Source organism: Apiospora kogelbergensis, assembly GCF_038363985.1.
Source record: "Apiospora kogelbergensis strain CBS 113332 chromosome Unknown utg000006l_segment0_segment0, whole genome shotgun sequence".
NCBI lineage: Eukaryota > Fungi > Ascomycota > Sordariomycetes > Amphisphaeriales > Apiosporaceae > Apiospora > Apiospora kogelbergensis.
The window spans coordinates 1,394,793-1,418,893 of NW_027117423.1; the positions used below are offsets into that span (position 1 = coordinate 1,394,793).

General features: G+C 52.1%; 11 protein-coding genes across 11 annotated transcripts; 5 read left to right on the top strand and 6 right to left on the bottom strand.

Annotated features, from left to right (window-relative positions):
* Nucleotides 1–1,064: 1,064 nt before the first annotated feature.
* Nucleotides 1,065–2,586, bottom strand: PG998_009289 (uncharacterized protein; the record flags this gene model as incomplete). The annotated part of the gene is made up of 5 exons (XM_066876105.1): nucleotides 1,065–1,233; nucleotides 1,293–1,816; nucleotides 1,875–1,925; nucleotides 2,004–2,282; nucleotides 2,347–2,586. 5 exons carry the CDS (start codon nucleotides 2,584–2,586, stop codon nucleotides 1,065–1,067), a joined length of 1,263 nt encoding a protein of 420 aa, XP_066728261.1.
* Nucleotides 2,587–3,236: 650 nt separating this feature from the next.
* Nucleotides 3,237–4,190, top strand: PG998_009290 (uncharacterized protein; the record flags this gene model as incomplete). The annotated part of the gene is made up of 1 exon (XM_066876106.1): nucleotides 3,237–4,190. One exon carries the CDS (start codon nucleotides 3,237–3,239, stop codon nucleotides 4,188–4,190), a length of 954 nt encoding a protein of 317 aa, XP_066728262.1.
* Nucleotides 4,191–4,397: 207 nt separating this feature from the next.
* On the bottom strand, nucleotides 4,398–5,833 carry PG998_009291 (uncharacterized protein; the record flags this gene model as incomplete). The annotated part of the gene is made up of 4 exons (XM_066876107.1): nucleotides 4,398–4,613; nucleotides 4,708–4,871; nucleotides 4,986–5,538; nucleotides 5,621–5,833. The coding sequence occupies 4 exons, from the start codon at nucleotides 5,831–5,833 to the stop codon at nucleotides 4,398–4,400; spliced, it is 1,146 nt and encodes a 381-aa protein (XP_066728263.1).
* A 1,158-nt stretch (nucleotides 5,834–6,991) lies between these two features.
* Nucleotides 6,992–9,288, top strand: PG998_009292 (FAD binding domain protein; the record flags this gene model as incomplete). The annotated part of the gene is made up of 2 exons (XM_066876108.1): nucleotides 6,992–7,592; nucleotides 7,658–9,288. 2 exons carry the CDS (start codon nucleotides 6,992–6,994, stop codon nucleotides 9,286–9,288), a joined length of 2,232 nt encoding a protein of 743 aa, XP_066728264.1.
* Nucleotides 9,289–9,454: 166 nt separating this feature from the next.
* On the bottom strand, nucleotides 9,455–10,473 carry PG998_009293 (histidine phosphatase superfamily; the record flags this gene model as incomplete). The annotated part of the gene is made up of 3 exons (XM_066876109.1): nucleotides 9,455–10,027; nucleotides 10,086–10,307; nucleotides 10,375–10,473. 3 exons carry the CDS (start codon nucleotides 10,471–10,473, stop codon nucleotides 9,455–9,457), a joined length of 894 nt encoding a protein of 297 aa, XP_066728265.1.
* Nucleotides 10,474–11,587: 1,114 nt separating this feature from the next.
* On the bottom strand, nucleotides 11,588–12,205 carry PG998_009294 (uncharacterized protein; the record flags this gene model as incomplete). Its single annotated transcript, XM_066876110.1, has 2 exons — nucleotides 11,588–12,086; nucleotides 12,159–12,205. 2 exons carry the CDS (start codon nucleotides 12,203–12,205, stop codon nucleotides 11,588–11,590), a joined length of 546 nt encoding a protein of 181 aa, XP_066728266.1.
* A 2,915-nt stretch (nucleotides 12,206–15,120) lies between these two features.
* Nucleotides 15,121–15,976, top strand: PG998_009295 (sterigmatocystin biosynthesis peroxidase stcC; the record flags this gene model as incomplete). Its single annotated transcript, XM_066876111.1, has 2 exons — nucleotides 15,121–15,287; nucleotides 15,373–15,976. 2 exons carry the CDS (start codon nucleotides 15,121–15,123, stop codon nucleotides 15,974–15,976), a joined length of 771 nt encoding a protein of 256 aa, XP_066728267.1.
* Nucleotides 15,977–16,793: 817 nt separating this feature from the next.
* On the top strand, nucleotides 16,794–17,376 carry PG998_009296 (uncharacterized protein; the record flags this gene model as incomplete). Its single annotated transcript, XM_066876112.1, has 2 exons — nucleotides 16,794–16,863; nucleotides 16,934–17,376. 2 exons carry the CDS (start codon nucleotides 16,794–16,796, stop codon nucleotides 17,374–17,376), a joined length of 513 nt encoding a protein of 170 aa, XP_066728268.1.
* Nucleotides 17,377–17,622: 246 nt separating this feature from the next.
* On the bottom strand, nucleotides 17,623–19,508 carry PG998_009297 (putative ATP-dependent Helicase; the record flags this gene model as incomplete). Its single annotated transcript, XM_066876113.1, has 3 exons — nucleotides 17,623–17,901; nucleotides 17,954–18,097; nucleotides 18,180–19,508. The coding sequence occupies 3 exons, from the start codon at nucleotides 19,506–19,508 to the stop codon at nucleotides 17,623–17,625; spliced, it is 1,752 nt and encodes a 583-aa protein (XP_066728269.1).
* Nucleotides 19,509–20,412: 904 nt separating this feature from the next.
* PG998_009298 (uncharacterized protein) lies at nucleotides 20,413–20,991 on the bottom strand (the record flags this gene model as incomplete). The annotated part of the gene is made up of 4 exons (XM_066876114.1): nucleotides 20,413–20,518; nucleotides 20,631–20,699; nucleotides 20,756–20,841; nucleotides 20,908–20,991. The coding sequence occupies 4 exons, from the start codon at nucleotides 20,989–20,991 to the stop codon at nucleotides 20,413–20,415; spliced, it is 345 nt and encodes a 114-aa protein (XP_066728270.1).
* Nucleotides 20,992–22,982: 1,991 nt separating this feature from the next.
* Nucleotides 22,983–23,872, top strand: PG998_009299 (5-nitroimidazole antibiotic resistance protein; the record flags this gene model as incomplete). Its single annotated transcript, XM_066876115.1, has 2 exons — nucleotides 22,983–23,049; nucleotides 23,118–23,872. 2 exons carry the CDS (start codon nucleotides 22,983–22,985, stop codon nucleotides 23,870–23,872), a joined length of 822 nt encoding a protein of 273 aa, XP_066728271.1.
* Nucleotides 23,873–24,101: the final 229 nt, after the last annotated feature.

A 24,101-nucleotide genomic window follows, 5' to 3' on the forward strand; every position in this document is an offset into this window, starting at 1 on the left:
TCCATATAGATTGTTTCGTATGAATACTCACACCATGACTGTTATTTCGGGGAGTCTTTGTGGTTGTACTCTATTGCCAGCATGAATTCTCGCTTTGTGCGTAAGGCCCCTTTGCTCATCCTTGGTCATCCATATTATCTCTTCGTGCTATGGCTGGGGTGAGCCCAACCCTTGTGGCCGATAACCCTGACACCGCCCACACCAGTGCAGAGACCTTCAAGGGCTTGGTCTCTCTACAAGGCCTCCCTTGCACAAATGACGGGGACCGATGAATTCACGATCTCATACGATAGGCGCTAGAGTGAAAGGACAGCGTACTTGTATTCAACAAAGGAGTGTTGAGTAGATGATATACTTGCCGAATCAAGCCGCAGGACTCAAGCCACCGACACACAAAGGCCCCGAGTTTATTCATCTTGATTCCAAGATACCGAATGTTCCGAACCTTACAGGGCCGGATCAATTTGCTATGCTATCGCGTCGCGGCTGACAATGTGTCAACCCGTCTCGAGCTGGGAGACGCTTGTTACTAAGTCATATCAATAGCCCAAGGTGTCGTTGGGCATTGCTCGAGACCGGCTGGTCTAACCGTTGGTAGGTAATGGCAAGATTAGAAGTCTATGTGCCTTTTAGAGGGGAGTAATACAAAGCTGGACCTCATCCAGGAACTATACACTCGGCTTTGGACGGGGTTGTCAGCAGGTTGTTAGCTTGATGCCATGTTAAAAAGGCCCGTTGTATCTACCGTTCAGCCAGCTAGCCAATCGCCTTTACTCTGACGATCTTCGCCCATGCTGGTGCAGCGATAAACACCAAATGGGACATCAAGATTCCAGGGGCCACAGTTTTCCTCAAACCTTTACCGAGTCATTCTCCCTATCTAGAAATATTACGGAGTTGTACGTAACATACGCTGGTACTCAAGGATACTACTGACTGTCATGGCTTGTGCTTGGCTAGAGGCCGCCACGATATAGAACAAGGTCTGGTTCTATAGCCAAAGCACCGCGAGCAAAATACACAACGTGCCATCTGACGTTCGACAATATTTAACCATTCTTCTACTAGGTTGGTCCTCGCCACACAAACTCAAGCATTCCAAGTGCCGAACCTGGAGGCTCAATCACATCGCGAAGCTCAAAGCCCACGTCAACCTGCTTCACAAGAGAACTGAACTCTGCCACCGTTCTTTCCTGTGCGTTAAAAGCAGCCGCCATGCTCAGATCGTCAGATCTGCGCGACACCAATAGGTCAGAAACAATACTAGCGTGAACATGGACGCCTGAACATACCTCAAGCTCTTCTCTTTCCACATGGCAATGGCGCCCGGTTCCGGCATGAGAATCTCTTGAATTATGACCCTCGCCCCGGGACGAAGGGCCGGAAGAAGAGCGCGGAGGATCAGGATGCAGTACTTGTCGGACCAATTGTGCAAGATCCAACGCAAGAAGTACACGTCGGCCCCTTTGACGGGTTGCGGCGCGAAAAAGTCGTGAGCCATGAAGCGACAGCGGTCTCCTAGCTGCTTCGGGGCCGTAACGTTCTCGAGAACACTCTCCATGTCCTGGACAATGGTGCTGAGATTGGGGAATTTGGTCGCCAAAGCAATGGAAACGTGTCCCAGGGAGCCTCCGAGGTCGACCAGGTGAGCCTGGCCGAGCGATGCCCAGTCGTAATGGTCCGTGATATACGACAGACTAAACTGCGGTCTTGCGGAGAAGACGGCCATACCTTTGGCAAAGAGCTCGGCCTTCTTAGCGTCTTGAGCAAGGACGTCGTAGAGTGTTGCCGAACTCTTGTTCGATAGAACGTAACCCTATTTATAGTAGTGTTCAGCAGTTGTGTTCGGCCATGGCTTGATGGGACCGACTTACTGTTTGATCTGGTTCTTGAGACGCTGGCCATTCTTTGAGGGCTCCAACCGTCTACAATTATGACAAGTGAGTACAATATTCTGAACTGTTGTGGGATCACGGTTACTCCTTTTCCCTTAGATTACCGACCTTGGTAGCCGCTGGCCACATTTCCGTAGTGCCAGCTTGCAACCAGTCACTGGCCGCCGAGTGATGAAGCGCCTTGGAAGCGGCCGTATGAGCCACCATGCCCGGAACGGGCTCTCGAAAAACACGCATAGTCATGGCATGTCGGAGCAAGCGAGCGGTCATCTGTTCCGTCAAGGGCGTCTGGTTTGCAATCTCGCCAAACGATACTTGACCGCCCGACGGGACCAAATCAGCAATCTTGAACTCGGCGATGGCCTGCAGGCACAAGGAATTGTTGTGCTTTGGAATATCATGGTCGCTGTCAGTCTGTCTGTGTCTTCCACTCTTAGGGGATACTACTTACGCCACCATGTTGGTACATCAGGTTCAAGGGCTCCAGCATCAGATCATGGAGCTCGGCCGTAGCGTCAAGCACGATATTATGGTCGTGGGTGGTCTCCAGAGGAAGGTTGAATTCGTGCTCCTCGTCAAAGCTGGGTGGCGGAATCCCCTTTGCAGATAGCACTGCCTGCATCTTAGTCACGGCTTCGCTGATGGTATTGGCGAGCTGCACGATGCGCGGCAGAGGGATGTTTGAGGCCATGGCGTTGCGTGATCTCTGCGCAGAACGGAGATCAGTACTGTAGAAATTAGGACAACGGCCACAAATATTTGTTGGAATGTGTTTTCTGACAAGAGTTTGTTCGCGCCGGTCTTGAAAGCCATCATGCAGCAACGAAGAAGCGATGACTCAGCTTACGACACCCGAAGAAGGAAGGTGCATCTGTCACTGTAACACGTGATTCATACTCGATACATCGCTACACGTATGGATGTCGCTCGTGGGTTTACCTCACTCGGGGTAGCCGTTTCCATGCTAAGCCCCTGAGGGCTGGGCCGGGTTACACGTATACTATGGAGGAGTATAAGTATCGAATTTTGGGGAGCCCTCTATGTAGTAAATATAGTTCATTATTGCGTTTGCGGAATGGGTGGAACGGATGCACTCAATATCGCCCGAGACGATTATTTTGAGCCAAGGTTCAGGGAGCCAAAGTTAGCAGATTCTGACGTTTGGTAATTCCGGTAGGACGCCCCTGACGGTTGTCCAGTTTCGGAGATACACCAGGTTACAGTATATAAAAAAACATTCTACCCCGACCAGTTTCTCAAATAGAAATCTTTCAACCGATAAATCACTATACTGAGTATCTCTTTCAGAACGAATTACACCAAACAAACACCATCAACGTCATGGCCCCCTTGTCACCGGATATCCTCCAGGGTCTGGCGAGCCGCAACGCCACCGATGCCATGACCCCCACACTCTTTCCTCGCCAATACCTTCCCATTCCTCCTTATTTTGCTGCATCCCATTCTTCTACTTCCCCGTCCGAGGCCGGGCCCGTGGACATGCCGGAACTTGATAATATCGTGGCTGTCTCCATGGGAGTCGTGCTCTATGTCTGCCTCATCTTTGTCGTCGCCATGAGTGCCACGTTCCGCTACAACAGCCGAATGTACCCATCCCCTTCCAAATGGACGTGGGCGCAGCAATCGGCCGGGTTCTTGGCCCTCTTCTCGCTCGCGTTACCGCTCATCTTTGTACACGGGTGCCTCCAGCTCCTCGTTAGGGCTTTCCTGCGCTATCTCAGCATTCCAACTAACGCGGAGGCCTCGGGAACCGGCTCTGTCATCGCCATTTCCAGTTCACCTTCGGAATCTACTCTGTCACCATATTTCTCATCTTCGAGTGATTCATCCTCCTCTGTCGAGAATAGGAGGGCTGGGAGTGGCGGCATACTTCGCAAGGCTCTGGTCAAGTACGTTGGCCTATTCCCTCTGCGCGAAGGAAAGCTGTCGTGGCCCGAGCAGAACGAGCGAGAGAGCGAGCCGCTGCGCCAACAAAGGCGGCAACGAATGCAGGCCGCTCATAACCGTCAGGCCGATGAAGATATTGCGCGGCTGGAAGCCGAACTGGCGCCGCCTCCGGCATACGATGGGGTTGTACTTCCGCAATACGAGCGAGAGTCGCGCCAAAGATTTGTTGTGGTTCCTCTTCACGACCACCAAGGTGAGCTGCGCCGCAGCAGAGGGGGCCTCGTCCGACAGAGCGCCGTCATTGGTGACAACCGTGACGAAACAACGCGGGCCTCCTCACAGGATCTGCATGACCAGATGAGCCCGCCGCCACCTGCATATTGTTAGTTTCCACCACAAATTAGCTCAGGCTATGATCGCAATGGGCTTTCCTTTTTGATATGTGTATTTTATGAGATAAGTGACGGAATTTTACAGTGGTACATAATGAAAACATGTTGTTGCTTGGTGATAATAGCCAATTCTTATCTGTCTCAGTGGAAAGTGCCGTACCCCTTGATATGGTTTGTGATGATAAGCGATATAGATCAGTGCTTACACCATGTCACGCCGGTGGCCGTTGGACTCCCATCTTGCCCCATCGCGGCCATTGTCTCCAACAATACGCTCCATACTTGAAGCATCATCATCCAGTCTGTCCCAGTCGCCCGCGTTTGAAACCTTCAGTGCCGATTGGTCCTTTCCCTGGACATCCAATGTGGACAGAAGGACCATGTGGTGCGATTTACGCTCTGATTTGCGACTTCCCGTCTGGTTTCAAGTACTCAAGTCAGTAAATCAAACGCTGCATGTTTTGTTGGATGTAGGGCTTATGTGTTGTGCACATGGTGGCATCATGACTTACTTGAACGGCCGACTGACTGCGGGACCCTATATCCGTACCACGGGAACGTGCTCCGTAGGAGAAGTTGTAGAATGTCACAAGTTTACGCAGAGAAGGTAGGGAACAGGCGATGAGTCCGACGCCGGCCTCGACCATGGACCACAGGCAAGTCATGCCAACATTGTCTGCAGAGATGAGACACATTATTAGTGAAAGTAGTTCTCATGAGTTGTTGGCCATGGAGATTGCATGATATACTCTTCCAATCTTAGCGGAATACTGATTTGGGCTCAACTTACAAAGGTAGTTCTCGGTGATGGTGTAGTACTTAAAGTACGGGATACGCAGCATCGTCGCGATGCTGGCGAACCCTCCCAGCATCAGCAGACCGATGATGGAGTACTTTGTGTGCTTGGGCATCTGGAGCCCGTGCAGTATGAAGAGCGGGCAGAGGGCGCAAAACCAATCGGTGACAATTTGGAAGACGGAGACGATGAGGCTGATCTGGGCCACCTTTTCCTTGGAGCCGCAGGTTCCCAGCATCGGGTTCCATGTCGCCTGCAGGGGCTGACAGTTACTGAAGACGGCGATCAGCCCACCCGCGGACGACCCGAAGTTGACAATGATGGTGGCCCAGAGCGGGTACCGGTATCGGCGGTCCTTCGACAGGCGCATCAGGGCCAGGGCGATGGACGCCTTGGTGAAGGTGGTCGAGAGGATGTAAGTCATCTGCCAGTAGGAGAGGTACTCGGCGCCGCGAATCATGGCGAGTGGGTTCAAGTCCTTGTCGAGCGTCCCGAGACCGAAACGGACCGCGAGCAGGATAAAGACACTAGCGGCCATGAAGAGAGCCTTTCTTGCGATGGTGAGAGGTTAGTGTCCTGTACGAGGTGATCGGGCTTCTCTTCGATTGCCTTGGGGGCGAATTGCTTACCAGGGCAATGACGGCAAGATAATCATCCACGCCCCAGAGGAGCTCGAACTTGGTCTTCCATCCGCGTATGATAAACCTTACGACCGTCACGATGGTCGAGAAGACTAACAGGAAGATGGTCACGGCCTGGATGGTGGCAGCAAGGCCCTGCGGCTCGATGGGAGACTGCTCGTAGGCAAGAGCCTGGATCTGCGGCCCAGTAAGAGACTCCATGTTGCTTACAGTCAATAGACAGATGATGGTCAGAGGTTTGACACGGTCGAGAAACGTTCGGGGAAGCCCGTGATAGATGGATCTTTAGATACATGATCAGAGAAAGTATATTCACTCATTTGATATGAGCTGTGCACAGCACTTCATGCGGCGCAGACTCTACGGGCTCAACGGGGCATCCACCCTTAATTTCCAGCCGCGCATTCTTTCCATGGCGATAGTAACGTGAATGCGATGCCGATGGCGCCACAAGGGCTACAAGCACCTCCAGACGGACGCAATACAACCCCTGGTACAAAAGGACGCGGGTCTGAGTGCCGTGTGGGGTGGAGCGTTGCGAAACCCACCCTGGAGATGCTCCGATTCCTCCGGACGGGTCTGCCAGATGAGCTTTGCGGATGTTTGCCGGGGGAGCACGCTATAATAAGAATGCCACCCAATCAGGGGGTGTAGAGCAGTATATAGAGTTGCGGCACGACGTCCTGTCCCTATCCACATTGATGCGACTATTTCCGCACCACTACCTCCGCATCCAGCGGCGACATGGATCCGAAATCAGTTCCGTCTAATCGTATAGTCTGGGCGGCAACATGAATGATATACGACGGCCGGTATGAAGCTGAGCAGCCTTTTATACCTTCAGTCGGCCGTACCTCTGCAATGTCGTACCCCTCATTCCATTGGTGTGGATGAAAGCTCGACAGCCACTTAAAACGACGATCTTATACTTACCCGTCTTCTCCCCCCACGCTCCGCTATGGAGGGCCCGGCCCCAGAATGCGTGCGGCACAGAAGGCCGGAGGATCTAGCTGAACTGCAATGCAACATATACATGGCACACGGTATTGGCACAATCGAACGGTGCGCCCCGGTTAGAAATTTCTTTCATCCTTGCTATGTGCGCCCAGAAAAAAGCAACGTGCAATCTCTGACGGCCCCTTATCACTGTCACTGTGGCTATCGATGCACTGCCTCGTTGGTAGCGAGCTCTGGCGCAGGCTCTCATGCATACAACTACTCACCCCCCTGAACTTGTGCCTCCAAGTTGCTGTCTTGCAGTACTCCTTGCTTCTTTAAGTCGAGTCATTGTCGCATAGGATTTACTGCTACTTCGCACAGCTTTGCATCCACCTCCAGATCTTCATGATCACAGCTGTGATGGCTGAGACATCGGAAAAGAATGGGCCACGAGGCTGTCGTGGGCCCAAAGTGGTCATTGTCGGCGGCGGCATCATGGGCTTGTCCCTGGCCCTCATGCTCGAACGGTTCGACATCGACTACACGGTTTTGGAGGCCCGCGATGTCATCGCGCCTCAGATTGGTGCCGGCGTCGCCATTTTCCCCAACGCGTACCGCATCCTAGACCAACTGGGCCTGTACGAGCAGTTCGCATCTACGTCGATCCCGCTGGAGCGCATCGCCGACTGGTGGGCAGACGGCAGCCCGAACGCCGCCAACGAAGGCGTGTCCTCCACCTTCGAACGAGTGTTTGGCTATCCGCTCGTTGTTATGGACCGACAGCAAGCTATCAAGAACATATATGACAAATTCCAGGACAAGTCGAAGATCCACTCTGGGAAGACCATCATCACAGTCGATACATCCGACGACGGAGTTACCCTCACCTTGAACGGCGGCGAAGTCGTTACAGGGGATCTCCTTGTCGGCGCCGATGGAGTTCACAGCTTTGTTCGCAGCGAAATGTGGCGGCTCGGGAATGCGAGGCAGCCGGGTTGCTTCAAAGGAGAAGGACCAGACTGTAAGTAGACCATCATCTATGTCGTCGCGACCAGCAGCGGGTAGATCACCAACTAACTTGTTCAGCGATCAAATGCAAATGGATGGCACTGTTCGGCATCGCCGAGCTCAAGGGGCTGAAGATCCAACCCGGGGCAAGCCTTACTGCCCAAAAGGACCAGACTATTGCCATCATGTCTGGCAAGGACAGAGCCTACATCGTCCACAACACTGTCTTGCCCAAAGAGCTGGCGGGTAGCGAGATCCGCCGCTTCACTGAAGAGGAGCGCACTGAACACGCGGAAAAGCACTTTAATGACTTGATACAGAACGAGACCAAGTTTGGCGACCTGTACAGAAACCGGGTCAGGTCGGCGTACGTTCCTCTGCAGCAATATGCTCTAGAAAATTGGCACTTTGGTCGCATTATCTTGCTCGGAGACACTGTACACAAGACACACCCAGTGACAGGGATGGGGGCGGCAATGTGTATTGAGGATGCCGCCGTCTTTGTTAATCTCTTGGCGGCGCACCTTGACACAAGTTTGCCCCTAGGTCCTAAGCATGTTGAACAGATGTTCAGTGAGCTCGAACGGCTCCGGGTACCCAGGAGTACCGCGATTGTGAATCAGTCGTTCCAAGCTCAGTCCATGCAATCTTGGCAGCATCCACTCATGAAGTTATTCTATATGTATGTCATACCCAAACTTGGCCTTGACTTTGTGTTAGCACAAGCCATGAAAGGGAATTGCGCCGCGCCAAGGCTCGAGCGGCTGCCAGTGCCGGACAGGCGAGCGCTTGTTGGATTCAACGACCTCAACCCAGAGCCGATCGACCCCGTACGTCTCCTTTTCAAATGGGGGGCCTTCGGAGCTCTGCTTCTATCTACCTTTACTACTGTCATCTTCGGGCAGGCGATACCCAGCTTGCCAGGGCTCACTGTGGCACCTGACCACATCAACGGGCTATTGATCGTCATGCTCGTCGAAGGATGGCGTCGGAACAACGCATTGTCTTTGCTTCAATGGCCGGTTGCTTGGGCGGTCCTAGGCGACTTCCTATTTGGGTGGAAGAGAACCATACCCCTATTTCTCTTGGCTACATACTTTACCCATTCCTTGAACGGGAGGTTCCAGTACACTGCGCCAAATAGACCAATGGTCCTTTCCGCAGCCAGTGTAATCCCCATTGCCATCATCTTTGCTAATGCCGTTCCGAGCCCATTGCGCCCTCTTGCAACCATTGCTACATTATCGGTATCGGTCTCCTCGCTCATATGGACAGATAGGAGCATCCCCTGTGTAAATGAAGGTGCCGATCTACTTGCCCACGTCTCAGCTTTCTTTGAACATCATGCCGTCTACCTTTGCGTCCTATACACTGTCGCTTTCGCTGGGTTGACATCTTTGCACCTCAGCTATGTCGGTTCCGGGTTTCAACTCTGGTCCTCGGCGGTAGTGCTGTCCACGATTGGACAGTATCTGGCAGATCTGGCTTTCCTCATCGGCACTGTCTCCGAGGTGTGTTTTTACACCGGTCTAGGGCGCTGGGCCTCTGTATATGCAGCCATGGTCACCGTTGGGCTTGTCTATTTAGGCCCAGGTTCAGCATATGTTGCTGTCTGGTTCTGGCGAGAGAGACGTATGGCGCGAACAGATAAACACAGAGATCAGGAAGAGGTTGTCAGACCTTCAGAGGGTGTGATGGCGAGCCTTTAATCATGTTCCACAGCTTTCGCTGGACGATGATGTGCCTGGTTTCTTTTGTAGAATACCAGTAGCCGGCGTTTCTTCTAGTCTCAAATACTTGGGGTCTGTAATTGTAGGATTCTATAAGGTAGCGGAGGTTGATGACCAGCATCTAAACAATTTTTCAAGTTCGCATCTAGATTCGAGTGGCCTTGACAAAGAATGCTGTGGTTGACCCTGGTGACATGCGATATTCTTCTTGGCCTATCACCCGCATCAACATGCGTGAAGCCATTGAGTGCATCGTAATGGAAACGAAATAGCTGGCCTCATGCTCAAACAATTCGTCCATGGCGATGCGTGTTCGTAACACATGTTCCTCATCAGTCTCGCGTCTGTCAGCTTCAAACAGTTCATCCTTCTCTGTGAATCCCGGTTCAATCAGATATGATGGATAGTGTTCGCGAATCCAGGTTCTCGAGCTCCGACGATCGCACGTATGTCGGCCCATACGTTCACGGAGGTTTTCCTTCACCATTGGCTGGTAAATCTTACCCTTAGAAGCCGCAAGGTCTTCGAAAGAGAGGCGCGCTGTCTCCAGGCATCGCTGCAGGGGGCTGCAATATAGTGCGGGCCAAGGCATATTCTCTTGCTCAATCAATCTGCGCCAAACCTTGGCATTGTCAGTAGCCTCCCGCTTCCCCTGGTTTGTCAGCTCGGAATCGGCCCAGATAGCATCACCATCCCCGTCGAGAAGCGCCCAGTGGCTCTATTGTCGTTAATCAGTACACCGCAGTCATGGACACAATCACTCATAAACTACATACCTCCCAAGCTGGCGTGCCCACCTTCGCCTCCATGACATTGTGAAAGCCTTGGCCATGGCGGCCTACGTACAAGACCTTGTACAGCTCACCCTCCTTGGCGTTACGGTTGAGTCTCTCCACATGGTTCGCGAAGCATTGCCAAGGGCTGAGTTGACTATCTTCACCGGAGCCGATTGCCGTGCCATAAGATTGTGGGATCAAACCAAGGTCGGCGTGTGTCGACTGGAAATCACAGGTGATTGGTTAGTCGAAGATTTCCCTCACTCAAGGGTGATGATGAAGAACGTACAAGCGCGTAAGCAGGGTCTTGCTTCATTGATGGGTGGGTCATGAAGAAGCCTTTCAGGCATTCAAAATTGAAGAGCTTTGGTCTTTCCTGGGTGGCCATGGTGGCAGTGCGAAGGTCGCGCTCGGTTGGTCTTAAGTTAGAAGCGTGATATCTAAGAGGGAAAGGGTGTATGTTTCCTGCTCGACACAAGGAGCCCTGACTAAGATACAGCAGGCAGCAGGTGTGGTGTGGTAGGGTGTAGGCCAGGAGGCAGGCGGTAGGCGGTAGGTGGTCTCAAAACTCCCCGTAGCTAGTGCCCCCCACCTTTCAGCCTCAATCATCAAACAGTCAAGTCAAGTCATACATGCTCGAGTCGGAGGGTCGATAACGATAACGTAACGGTGAAGATTCCATGGCACCGTGGCTCGATACATCCTTAATTTACATCAGTGGCCTCAGGAAAACAAAGGTCGACGTGCAATACGTCAATTACGTCACATCTCGTGCGTTATTTTTCCAAGGCGCCGTTCTTCTGGGGATTGTAACAGGGCTGCTGGGCTGACAGCTTCAGTGCTGAGCTCTGCGGGGTTAGTGAGATCTTTGGAGCCCACTGTCGTATTTGCAGATGCGGGGGGCTACGTGCTTGATGATCATCCATCGCAGATTCTTCTGCATCAGCATCATCCATCAAGTATTTCCACATCTGAACATTGGCTGTTTTTGATTGTTTGCGGCTCCAGGCTATCTTACGAGGGCTCATTATGTGGAGGGAACCATGCCGTTTAGGCCCAACCCAAGCAAGCAACTACCTACTTGCATAGGTGAAATTCTTTTTGGCATGACAAACAAATAATACCCTGCCGACATTGCCCACAAGACAAGGCCTATGAGGTCATCGACGGAGTAGCATCGAAGCTCTAGTGGGGTGACCTTCAAAGCACAGCGGGCAGGCGGGAGCTACGGCTTTCCCCTCCTCCCTTGTAACCAGGTTTTACGCCATGATGACGGTATGGTAGCAAAAATGGGAGTGATGCTCTGGGTGAAAACCTACATAAATATAGCCAATTGCTCCAATTTGCCAGCCATTCAGACAATTTCATCATCCTAACAAACTCATACCAAATCACATCCTCAAGACGCGTTGTCAACATATCACTGTACACCCTACAACCAATCATACAATCATATACCAACAAGCAGTATCAACAAGTAACTCCACCACTTCCTCAACATGTCAGGCGATAAGACCATTATGGATACGGTGAAGGAGGCCCTCCAGCCAAATGATGCTCGCGCCATGGGCCTTGGCTCCGGCCGCCCTGGCGACTCCGCTACCGGTAGCAGCGTCACCGACACGCTGACGCCGGGCACCAACAAGAAGGGCGAAAGCGACTTCGGCCAGTCGACGATGCAGGTTCTGGACGCGACGGCAAATAAGGTATCGCAAGCTTTCGAGGGCGCCGGCACCACCAGTGGCAACGACACGGTAATGCCGGGCACCGACAGCCGCGGCGACAGCAAGCTGGGTAAGGAGACGAGCGGCATCGCCGCCACCATCGCGGACAAGGTGTCGGGTGTCTTTGGCGGCGCTTCCCAGACGACTAGCGCATCCGACACGCTCGCGCCCGGCAGCGGCAGCAGGCTCGGACAGGAGACGTCCCAGATGGCGCACAAGGTTGGCGAGGCCGCTGAGAACGCGCCGCGGACCGGCGCTGCCAGCAGTATCCTGGCGCCTGGCACCGACGACAATGGTCGGAGTGAATTGGGAGGAGAGGTTGGTGACATCGGCAAATCGATGAAGTCACATGCCCAGCAATACACCAAATAGATGGCGCTCGTGCTTAGACTGCATGATGACAAGAGGGAGTTCGCCATAGCCACGAGGGCTTATAACTCGTCACATCGAGGAGGGGTATCGCTACTACCTTAGCGCGCACTCCTGTACACTATGTCAACAACTGGTCGATGTTGTACAATTACCTGTAACTTAGCATAATTCACTATCCAATATCCTTCGATCGGCTTCAAGAACATGTTCAAGTCTTCACACTGTGATAGACGTTGTGTTGCTTATGAGAGATGCGTACTCGCATTTGGGAAGCATCGCCTGCTGTCGTGGTTACATTAAGTAGAACGTTCATACTGAACTCTAACAACAACACCCAGCCACCACATTAATGGTTTCAGCTGCATAGATTGCTGGACATGTCTTTGCTGTTAGTCAGCTATTTTCTAAAAGTATCCTGATTACTTGCTGCCTCATTTGGCTTCGTAAGTTGCTTTGACATATCAGTGCCCGACACAACTATATGTGTCTCATGAAATCTCAGAAGGACCAATTAAAAAAAAGCACACGTTTACCTTACTGAATGATTAGTTATTATCGGGCTGGCTATTTTTCTTGTGTAGGTGTTGCGGGTCCCTTGCCCTGGGATGCCGTAACCCCGAAAGGCCTGTCAGGGGAAGGCGTAGCAATATCACACAGACAAGCGACAATATCTAAACGGTCATACTGAGGTGGCTAGGAATTGGGAAAGCATAAGCAGAAAAAAACATTCGACCATCGGGTAATATGAATACTGGTGACTAATAGTAGACTTTCCCTCCTGACGTGAAACCCTGACTCATTATTGGTTTTTGCTTCATTGCGCAACACTAAATCATCCACTTAGAAAAAACTGGCGACTCTCTAGTAGTAAATAACTTATTTGATTGATCCTTGAGAACAGATAAGGTATCTAAATATACAGATATCTTCAGAATAGGGGTTGCTCCGCCCTGGAGCTCTCAACATCGGGAGTGGCCTGACTCTATCCTCGTATAGATTACACACGAAGGCTGAAAGAAGTGCGTAATCCGAATTCAACGTTGATGGAAAGGACCTGGACAGTGATTGTATTACATCTCTTCAGATCCGACAATATTGGGGGATAAGGGTGTTGATTGGCATGGTACGAAGAACAAGAAGGTAAAAGGATCTACCCGGGGATCGGGCGAAGGAACAAACGTTGATCTCGCTGTCGTAAGAGTTACATATAAGATAAGTACAGACTTCACAGGTCAAAGTATATGCATCTGAAAGACTAGTCATGCTTTGCGCGAGGCGCGCAAATGGTTTTAAGCCGACAGAACGGGAGACTGGCATAGCTCTCCCAACCCGTCATCCAACACCACCAGTGAAAGAATACGATCAGATCTCCGGCGAGGGGCCAGTAGTATAAAGATTGGGCATTTGTTCCCCTGGTGATCCCTGACCTTGTCTTGCCACCACCATGGAGGAATTATGGCAGGAAGTGCAACCTTCTCGAATCCGATACCAAGCCCCTTTATTGGGCTGTAGGCGTTTAGATGTTCACATCATATGTACAGGACGACCCTTCCAGCACAGCAGCAGAAAAGGACGCAAAAAGAGAACCCATTTTATCCGCTAGGTAGCCTCAGGCTTCTTCGATTAACGAGAATGTATGATCGGCTACTAAACGAAAGTCACGTAGAGGTCACCAAAGTTAGGGGGTAATGCCACAGGTGGTTCTGCGAACTAATACCAGCATTGCATTTAGGCCTCCGTCGTACCATCAAAAGGTCTAGAAGAAAATGCTGCAGGACGAACCTATTTCCCTTTTCGAGTAAAGATGGACAGCGAAAAGTAGAGAACTCCGTTTCGTTTTGAGGAGGTAGTGGGTTTCCAAGGCGAACTGCATGAGCGGAGTTTCTGTTATATATCGTGATGTTCTGCTAAGAGCAAAACGCACTGCATGTGCGGATTAGCGGCCGCACGCCGCACCACAAAAAGATGGGAGGTTGCGTTGCCAAGCTTCGGAGTGGGCAGAGAGTGGGTGTTTACAGGGCGACGGCCAGAACGGCCGGAGCCATATTCTCCGTGTGCATGCGCAACGTCGGAAGCAGTTAGCGAGCCGTTCAATGAACATCAGACTACTAGGCCGGTTGGTGTGTTCCGGGTCTTAGCAGAATCGGCAGCCTTGTGGGTTGGGCTGGCCGCCTTGAAGATTGTGCTGCATTGCATGTGCGTGACTTCTAGATCTTGTGATAGTTAGCTCAATCTTGAGGTGGTCCAACGCCGCAGACACCCCAAAGCATTGCCATGCGTGCCATGCTATCCACTCTGCTGTGCTATACAGCTCTTCTTGTGGTTTGAGCAGAATTGATACCAAGGCAGCATGAAGATGCAATCACCGAGGAACTTCCTTTTCAAGCGGTCCTGCAGAAGGCCTGAGAGGATGGGAGCGGCTCAGCCTCAAGCACGCTAGCGGACATGGGACGGCGGCCTGCTGGGGAGGATGATCTAGCGGATCTTCAGCGGGGTATAAGGCAAATGGCAGGACACCCGAGGGCTTGTGCAAAGAAGCAAAACCCGGGACAGGTCATCACAGCGCCTCCCATTGGTAGAGGATCCCGGCAAGTCCCTCGCTACGACGGTTTTATATTAATTCCATCTTCGGCCCCGTCCACCGCCAGTCTGGTGTGGTCCGCTGTTCGTTCTCAATGGAGGAATTTGAGCCTCCCGTTCCATTGCCAACTGGAACATGGAGCCGAAAGTTCCCATAGGGAGGTTGCACCTGGTTCTTTTGATGCATACTGCTTGCTGGTGATCATGGAAAGGGCCAGCCGTGATCGATGGTATCATTGTATATATATATCAAGCTGATTCGGGCTTGCCTTACTCGATATGAGAATGGCTCCTTAGTCCTGAGCTTCAACCTTCCTTGAATCAACACTCAAGCCTAGACGCCGCACACATTCGTTAAGATGCGCTTCTCTTCCTCCATCTTGCTCGCGGTTCCCGCACTCGCTTTCCCGACTTCACTTGGACCCAGGGCCGGCGATGCCAACATCAAGCCGTGGAAAGCCGCGGGGCCAGATGACTCTCGTGGACCTTGCCCCATGATGAACACGCTGGCAAACCATGGATACCTGTACGTGCAGTCGCATTAACGGCTCCCAGCTCGTTCCGTCCTCAAGAAGCTCTCCTTTACTGACACACCTACCTGCCATCTACAGTCCCCACAACGGTCGCAACATCAGCGTCGATAACATTGCCGACGCCATCCTCGCCGCAACCAACTGGAGCCGCGATTTCGGCCTGATCCCAGGTGCGGGTGCCTTCGCTGCGCTAGGCGTCCCGACGGGCGGAACCATCGAACTCAAGCAGCTGGACAACCGAACCGTGGGGATCGAGCGCCCCGCGTCGCTGGCGCGTCCCGACGACAGCAACACCGTGTCCCCCTCTCGCATCGACTCGGTGCTGGCCGACAGCGAGGACCCCAAGTACATCAGCGCGGCGTCCCTGGGCGCCTCGCGCAACCGCCTAGAGAAGATCGCGCCCCTGACCGAGGCCCAGCAGTCGCCTGCGCGCGGCGAGGCCGCTTTCATCGTCACCCTCATGCTCGACGGCGACGTCCCCGACTCCACCGCCGACCCCGAGGGGGCCAAGGCCGACGCCGCGAAGCTGCGCGCTTTCAAGGACTACACCCGCGTCTTCCTCGCCGAGGAGCGCTTGCCTGTTGAGCTCGGTTGGAAGCCCTCGGCGCGCCTGGTGCAGTTGGCCGACATGTCGCCCGTGAGCGCCGCGATTGCGGCGGCGCAGAAGGCTGCTACTGCATAAGTACTCATGTACTCACCACTTGGTGTCCGACCGCGATTGGAAGGGATGCAGTTGACATCATGTTGTTCTAAGAAGTAGCAGGTATCAAGTTATGAATTGGACGCGCTATGAATTTCCGAGAGTCTTTGACGTCAAGTGAAGCGGCCAATGCATACCAAAAGTGAGGGGAATTAGCGAACTCAATGCTGCGGCCAAACCTCGCCGTCTGACTGGCAGTGCCGGCCGATATGAGCCCGCACTTTCGCAACCTTGGTGCTTGGGACATCAAACCCGTGGTACTCATAAGTTACGAGTACACGAGTCAAAGACTCGGACCAAATTCGGTCTCCGTGGCATCTGAATGAATGGGGATGGATTGGATTGAACCAGCCAACCCGCTGTTTAGTACCGTAAATCAGTTAGGCTTGTTACCATATTAGGATACCCGCTTCTCGCTATTTTTGTTAGTGCACAACCCGTGGCATAGTTGCGCCGATCGGGGAAGTCGAGATGTCCGGGGATGGCGATCACCTCATGTCATACGCACTTGAGCTGGCATGTTTCACTTGATTTGCTATCTCGGACAAAGCATCCTGGGTATGTTTGTTTGACAATAACTCGCAGATTTGGCCTGTTCCGAGGTTTCCTTTAGATTTTCTTCCTTGGGGCAGCGTAGGACCTAAAAAGGGCCAGGGTATAAAACGGTGCCAGCGCCCTATTCCTTGATGGATGAGAGGTTGTTAGACAAGTGCATATGTGTATAATCATTGCCAATTGAAACACCCGGATCATCTATATCATCTCAAATCTATATACAGGTTGCCCCCTAATCGGCACTATGTCGCTTGCAAACACACCACTCAATCTCGCCGTCATCGGCTGCATCATCTCCGGATCCTGCGCAAGCGGTACGTCGTTCGCAATCAACCGCTCCTCCCATGTTGCATCCCCATTTAAGCTGATCTCATAACGCAAAAGGAATCGGCGCAAGCATCTCCTTCCTCGGCATGCCTGCCCTAATCCGCCAGGACGTGTCGCAAGACGCCCTCATACGCCAATGGCACGGCATCTACAAGCGTGGCGCCGCGACGATGCCAGCGCTGGGCGCCTCGACCACGCTGGGCTACTGGTTCGTGGCATACCAGATGATGGGGTCGTCCGAATGGCGCGGGTTTGCCGCCGCCGGCGCCCTCACCCTGGCCATTGTCCCCTTCACCCTAGTCGTAATGATGCCGACTATCCGCGAGCTTGAAACCGAGATTGCGGGTGAAGGCGGCAGCGCTGCCAAGGACAACAAGAAAATCAGCAGGAGCCGCGGGACCGTGGAGGCTCTATTGTGGAAATGGACGCGGTTGAACGTGGTACGATCCCTAATGCCTTTGCTGGGCACGGCGTGCGCCGTGTGGAATCTGCTGAGTTAAATTAGGAAAGGGGTTTTTGATAGGGGAAAACACAGGTTGTGACCGATTCATCCTTCTTTATAGGTGTAACTCAATTAGCTATCAGAACAAGTACACACAGTATGGCGTCCACCATCGTATAAATTCAATTCCCATAATTCGTTACGGGTGGTTCTTTTGGTTTCGCAACGCCAATCCATGCAACAAAACGCCTATGGTATATCACGAAGTAACGGCGCAGAAACGCCCGGACAACCTAGCTGATTACTAGTTGTCCCGACGGCCATATCCTCCACGGCCCCCTCCCCGGCCTCCTCGTTGACCTCCTCTTTGGCCTTGTCGGGGTTGGCTTCCGTAGGCTCTGCGACCCTGGACCTTGTCCCTGCCCATGCTGGCACCTAGCTGAATATCGATACGTGGCGGTGCGCTGAAGCCAAAGCTCTTGGCAACCTTGGCGAGATCGAGCTTGTTGACGTCGAAAATGCTGCGCAAGCTGTGGCTCGAGTAGGCATGAATATACGCTTTGAAACCGTCCTTTGCCGATTTCTGCATCCCACGTGTTAGCTAAATTACAAGAGAATGGTTCGGAGGGACTTACGTTGAGATAGTAGTTCTGAGAGACGAGCTTCTCCAGTTGGGACTGAATGTTGACAATCTTGTTGGACGGGAAGTCAAACTCGGTGATTGGCACGCGGGCCTCCTTCAGGTGGTGAAGGAACCCGGCTTCCTGGGGTTGTAGGAACTGTGGCACGGTTAGTCAATCGAACAGTTAAAAGAAGATGGCATATTCCCCAGCAAACTCACCATGAGTGATCGCCCTTGACCATTGCTTCCTCGCGCTGTACGACCCACACGGTGGATGTAATCGCGGGGGTCATCCGGGGGTCGAACTGGATGATCCAGTCTACTGCAGGAATATCGAGACCACGCGCTGCCACATCCGTGCAAATGAGCGCTCCAGACTTGGCGTTGCAGTATTCGAAAAATGTTTGCGTGCGCTTTTGCTGTTTCAGGTTGCCGTGAAGTTCCAAGACGGGAAGGTCGATGTAGTTGAGGAGTTCCACATAGTACTTGACAGAGTTGCAACTGCTGCAGAATACGATGACCTTCTTCTTCTGGTTCTTCTTCAAGAAAGAGAACAGGAGGAGGAAACGCTTGTCGGCCTCGCAAAGAACGTAGCCTTGTTCCAGCCCTTCGACGGTAGAGTACTTTTGCTCCTCCTCCACGTTGATGAACAAAGGGCCAGGTCGGAGAGACATCCGAGCGAGATCCTCGACCTTGGTAGTTTGTGTGGCGGAGAACAGCATGCTCTGGCGATTCTCCGATGGGAGGATCTTGATAATCTGCTTCATTTCATCTTCGAAACCAATCTCGAGGATTCGGTCGGCCTCGTCGATAACCAAGGACCGCAGGTTCTTGAAGACGAAGGAGGGAGTATTCTGAAGATGATCGAGCAGTCGACCAGGCGTCGCAATCAGCAGGTTCACTCCCTTGGAGAGCTTCTCGGCCTCCGCGCGGCGGTTAGCGCCACCGATGACAACACCGTAAGTTTGCGAGTGGTGCTTCATGAGTTCCCTGGCGACACCAAAGATCTGGAGCGCAAGTTCTCTCGTGGGGGAGACGATGATGACGCCAGTTCCGTTTCTGGGCTTGAAGCGCAGAGCAGTTAACATTTCGATGGCCGGGATCAAAAATGCCAACGTCTTTCCAGATCCAGTCTTGGCGGCACCGAGTACATCTCTTCCAGCTAGCAGTGGCGGAATGGTTCTCTTTTGGATGGCTGTCATACTCGTAAAGCCCATCTCCTCAATCGCTTTCATCGTCTTTTCGGAAAGGTTCAATTGGGCAAAGGATTCCGCGTCGAGATCAGCGACAGGCGGTAAAGTGAGATTGGAGCCGCCATCGGGGAGGTCGTTGTTCGCAGGTGCGTCCTCTCCCTCCTCAGCCTCTGCAGCAGCAACCCTCTTGTTCAATTCGGTGTGATCATCCTCGTCGTTTTCGGCCTCGCTCTCGACCTCCTCGTCGCTCGAAGGCTCGATCTCGGGTTCGGACTCAGGCTCGGCGCGCTTCACCTTCTTGCTTTTCGGAGCAGGCGCGGTAGCGGAAGGCTCCTTTCGCTTCGAACCTTTGACTTTGTTGCCGGTTGGAGCCATGGTTGCGATGTGTAGAAGATGGTCGGTATGGGTATGGGAAACTCTCGACCTAAGCGAGTAACAGGGCGCTGTAGTTTTCTTTGGGGGACTTTTTTTCTTATCGCTTATCGCTTATCGGCCTACGCTAATGCACGCTTTTGCCCCGCAGTTCCCGGAAACTCCAATAATCTACGGAGTACCAAGTCAGATGAAGATGGCTACCTTTGATTGAACACCACCTTTTAGGAGAGGAAGCGAGGCAGGCTTCTTATACAGGAGGGCCTGGAGTCACCAGCTTGTTCGCACCGCTCCTTAGCGATGCCACTCATGATTAACATAACTAAGATGCCCACGTCAATCCAGCTGAGTCTTTTGAGGTTACGTGATTGAGAGTTTTCAAAAGTCATTGGGAATAATAGCTTATATTCGCGTACACATATTTATGATGAGGACCAAAATGAAATAACCTTATGCATCAAACTTTATGAGAGAATGAAAACGGGCCACCCACTCACCTTACACATTCGTCAGCTTTGAATAAGTATAAGTAATCGAAGGGAAGGGGAAGTTCTAACCTTCCGGGCCCTACTCTTGCTCGTCTCTGTTGGTTATACAGAGCGGCTCTAACGGCCTTTCCGATTTGTTCTTTACAGCTTCCTAGAGTAACAATATTAATTGGATTCGGCTACCACAGAGGCATCGGGTCACTCAAACGAATATAAGGAGAAATAAAGAGTTGATCCAAGTTTTCTGTATTGGCGGAAGGGGTGAGCTAGTCCCAGGTTATTGGCTAATCGTGAAGCCACCCTATGAATTCTAGTTGTTTCAGGCTTTAGGCCGAAAGAAGCCTATCCTCTTGTCCCATCACGACTATACACATACTCAACCCCCTTTAGCATCTGGCAAGATGGAAGATTCACGGGCTTTAGTGCTTGAGGCACTTGATAGCCTTCGCGTCCTTGAACTCGCTAAGCTCGTGGCAGCCCTTGCCAACCTTCACGGGCGTGCCAGCGTCCAGGCAGCCAGCGGACCTACAGATCGGGGCGGTTAGCAGAGAAACGCGAGAGTAACAGTGGGGACCAGCCAAACGAATCATATACAGAGTTATTGTTGACTGGCTGGCTGGGTTTGGGGATAACATACTTGGTGCCGTAGCAAGTAATACCGTCTACGTCGATGCGGACGGCCCTGTTTGGGTGGTTTGTTAGTGGGCTGCATTAATGTAGCATTCCGAGAGAAATCCAAAGGGTTTGAGGGGCTGGCCGTACTTGAACTGGTCAACCTTGTAGCACTTCTTGAGGTACACAGGGAAGTTGGGCTTGGTCAGGCATTTGGGGTCAGGCTGGAGGTTTCCCTAATGAATATAATCACTAATTAGCGCCGTCAAAACTCATCATATGCCTGCAATAGGTGTACGCACAATCGCCTTAAGCTTAGATTGCTCTTCCTGGGCTGCCACGAGTCCGGCAGAGACGAGGAGAACAGTGAGAGTAGAGAACTGCATTTTGAAACAATGAATAGTTGAATAGTGTGAATGAGGATTTGGTGTTGGACAGGTAGATGCGTTTGTCTTGATACCAAGGTGAATGGAACTGATGATGGTTACTTGAGCTCTACGAGACAAACCTTTGCGTCCCCCTTATATACCCATTACATTAGCTTCAAGTTGTCCAACTATACTTACATCTGATCAGAAATGTGTCATTTTGGCAGGTTTCCCTGCAATGCCCAGAAGTTTTCTCACATCATATAGCGATCTGCATGAGGCGCAAGTATCGTGACGACGACCATTGCCTTGAAGTAGAAGTGGTAGGCTCAGCTACTTGGCATTTTCGGCTCTTACGAGCTAAAGTTCTGGATTGGAATTCAGGTATAAGAGCCACCATTGGCTATAAACGTTGTCGTGAGCGAGCATTTTACGTACTAAAAAGTCTGGGGTAGATTGCTGTCAGCCTCTTTATTGAGAAGATTACTCAGACGAAAACAAGCCCATAAACAATTCCTCATACGCCGTAATCACGGCTTACCGACGGTGTATCGTATACCTGGTTTTGCCTAATCAAGCACATAGGTCAAAGGTGTATTTATTAATGCTATTCTCGGACTATTTCTGCCATACAAATAAAAGACTACCACTTCTTGGCGCAATAGTGTCGTCTGTGAATAGCGCTGTTGGTTGAGAAGTACCGGTGGGCCGCCGAGAAGGATCTGACGATAGGATCCCGTGTGGTGGCGCAGATGCCACCCAATATGGGGCACGTCAGACAGGATGTAATCCGGCACGGTAAGAAATAGTTCGCGGGGAACATGCCATCTTACTGCTTAGCCCAGTAGTCTACTTCTCGCCAATGACCACACCCAGCTCACTGAAAAGATGACTCAGCAATTAGCTGACTACTGATCATAGAAACAGATGACCATACTTAAACCTAAACGCCCTTCAACCCACTTAGTTGGGAACACAGCATGCTAATATTGATTACGGATGCCGATCTCTACCTTTAGGCAGCATCTTTCTGGTTAGTGCTATGGCGTTCAGTACCTGGAAGGCCAAATTGTCAGTTAAGGATAGTGAGAAGTACGAAAGAATCCCACATGTAAGCAGATAACTTATGTGAGCTGAAGTCAGCCCTCTCCCTGTGTTTCAATATTTTTGTGCGAATTTTCGACGTCATATTCTATTTCCCTACCTTCGTTATAGTATCTGGGACGGTAGAGGTTCCGAGGCTTCTGGCTCGCAGCAGCCGCAACTCCTTAATCCTATCAAGAAACTCAAAATCAAGCGCAGATTTGTGTTATACTTTACATGACCGTATATGTTGGTCTGACAGCTCGACTTGGAATAGAAAGAAAGCACGGAAAATAATATCATTAATAGTAGGAAGCACACCGGCTACCCCTCCCTTGTCCCTTGGGCTTGAAGCTTCCCCTCGGCCTTGAGGGCCAGACAGAATGTTCCTGTCTGGTGCATCTGCAATACCTAGTCTGTCGATGGTGTGAGAGACAGTATCAATCTCAACTCGCTAAATCCAAGACATCAAAACGCAAAAGGGTTACTTTACTGTTGGTGGCTATCAGAACTGTGCTCTATTGAGACTTGTCCTCCAACGAGCAGCCCCCTCATGATAGCTTGCTTCCAGCACTGGTGTATATGCAGCATATACCAGGTCCTTATCTTGTGCTGCTCGGTATCGCATGGACCTTCCGTTTACAGAAGGTCAGCCGCTTCCCGGATGCATGCGTAGGCCTAGCCGCCCCGTTAGCGGGATGGTAGTCCAATCAGCCGACCTCGATTAGTGACTCGGATATACGCGCCAACACCCGCCTCCGGAACGGAGCAATCGACTTCATTTTGACTCAGTCGCCGGGTATAAACCTCCATGAAGAGGAGCTGCGGGAATGTGACTGAATGCCTATAAAGTGCTGCTCTTGAGCATTTCGAACACCGTCTACCTCCTCGTTTGAACACAAGACTTCGCACCAAACAAGAGCAAGATGCCGGTCCAATCTCTAGAGTACCCCAAGCAGCCTTTCAGCACCGTCCGCCGGTACGACAGCAGGGGTAAGCGATCGCCAACCGTGCAAAAACCCCTTGACGGCCACCCATTCTCTAACAAACATGTGCAATAGCCACCTACTCGCTCGAGCAGATACATCAGATTATCAACACCAGCCACCTGGTCAATGTCTCCTTCACGGTTCCAGACTCGCCCTTCCCGCAGACTCTGCCCATGATTGGACAGATGGGCTCGTTCGACCGGCCCAGCGCCGACACAGGCGACGTGCTGGATCTGTACCTGCACGGCTACGTATCCTCGCGCATCATGAACCTCTCCCGAAAGGGCGGTGGCGACAGCAAGGAGCCGGCCGGCCTGCCAATCACCGTCGCAGCCAGCCACGTTGACGGGCTTGTTCTGTCCTTGACGCCCAACTCGCACAGCTACAACTACCGGTCCGCGACGCTGTTCGGGTACGCGACACCCGTGACTGACACGGCCGAGAAGCTGTGGGCCATGGAGTTGATCACCAATAGCGTGGTCCGTGACCGCTGGCGAAACACCCGCGTGCCGCCCAATGGCGCCGAGATGCAGAGCACCAGCGTGCTGAAGGTGAAGATCACGGCGGGCAGCGCCAAGATCCGCAGCGGCCCGCCCAGTGACGAAAAGGGCGACGCCCAGGACGAGGCGCTATTAAACCGGGTCTGGACCGGCGTGGTCCCCGTCCACTCCGTATTTGGCGAGCCTATCCCCAGCCCCTACAACCAGCTGGGACAGGTCCCGGGATATCTGGGGGAGTATGTGAAGGGAGCTAACGCATACGCGGAGGAGACGGCATTGGAGCAAGCAGGGAAGGCCATGAAACCGAAGGGCAAGACTGACGATTGAGAACATAGCACGAGTAACGTCATCATCCACGGTAGTCACCATCGAAGTCTTATTAGCTGACATGTTTGAACTTGGTATTCTTACTTTCACTAGCGCCAGGGTGAAAGATCAGACGTTGTACCGTTATAATGCCAAACTAGTCTCAAATTTCTCGCCAACGGGCCCATGGTCTGTTGCGTTTGTAGTGGCAAAGACTACCTTCGTTGTAGGCGCTGGTCTAAACACACCG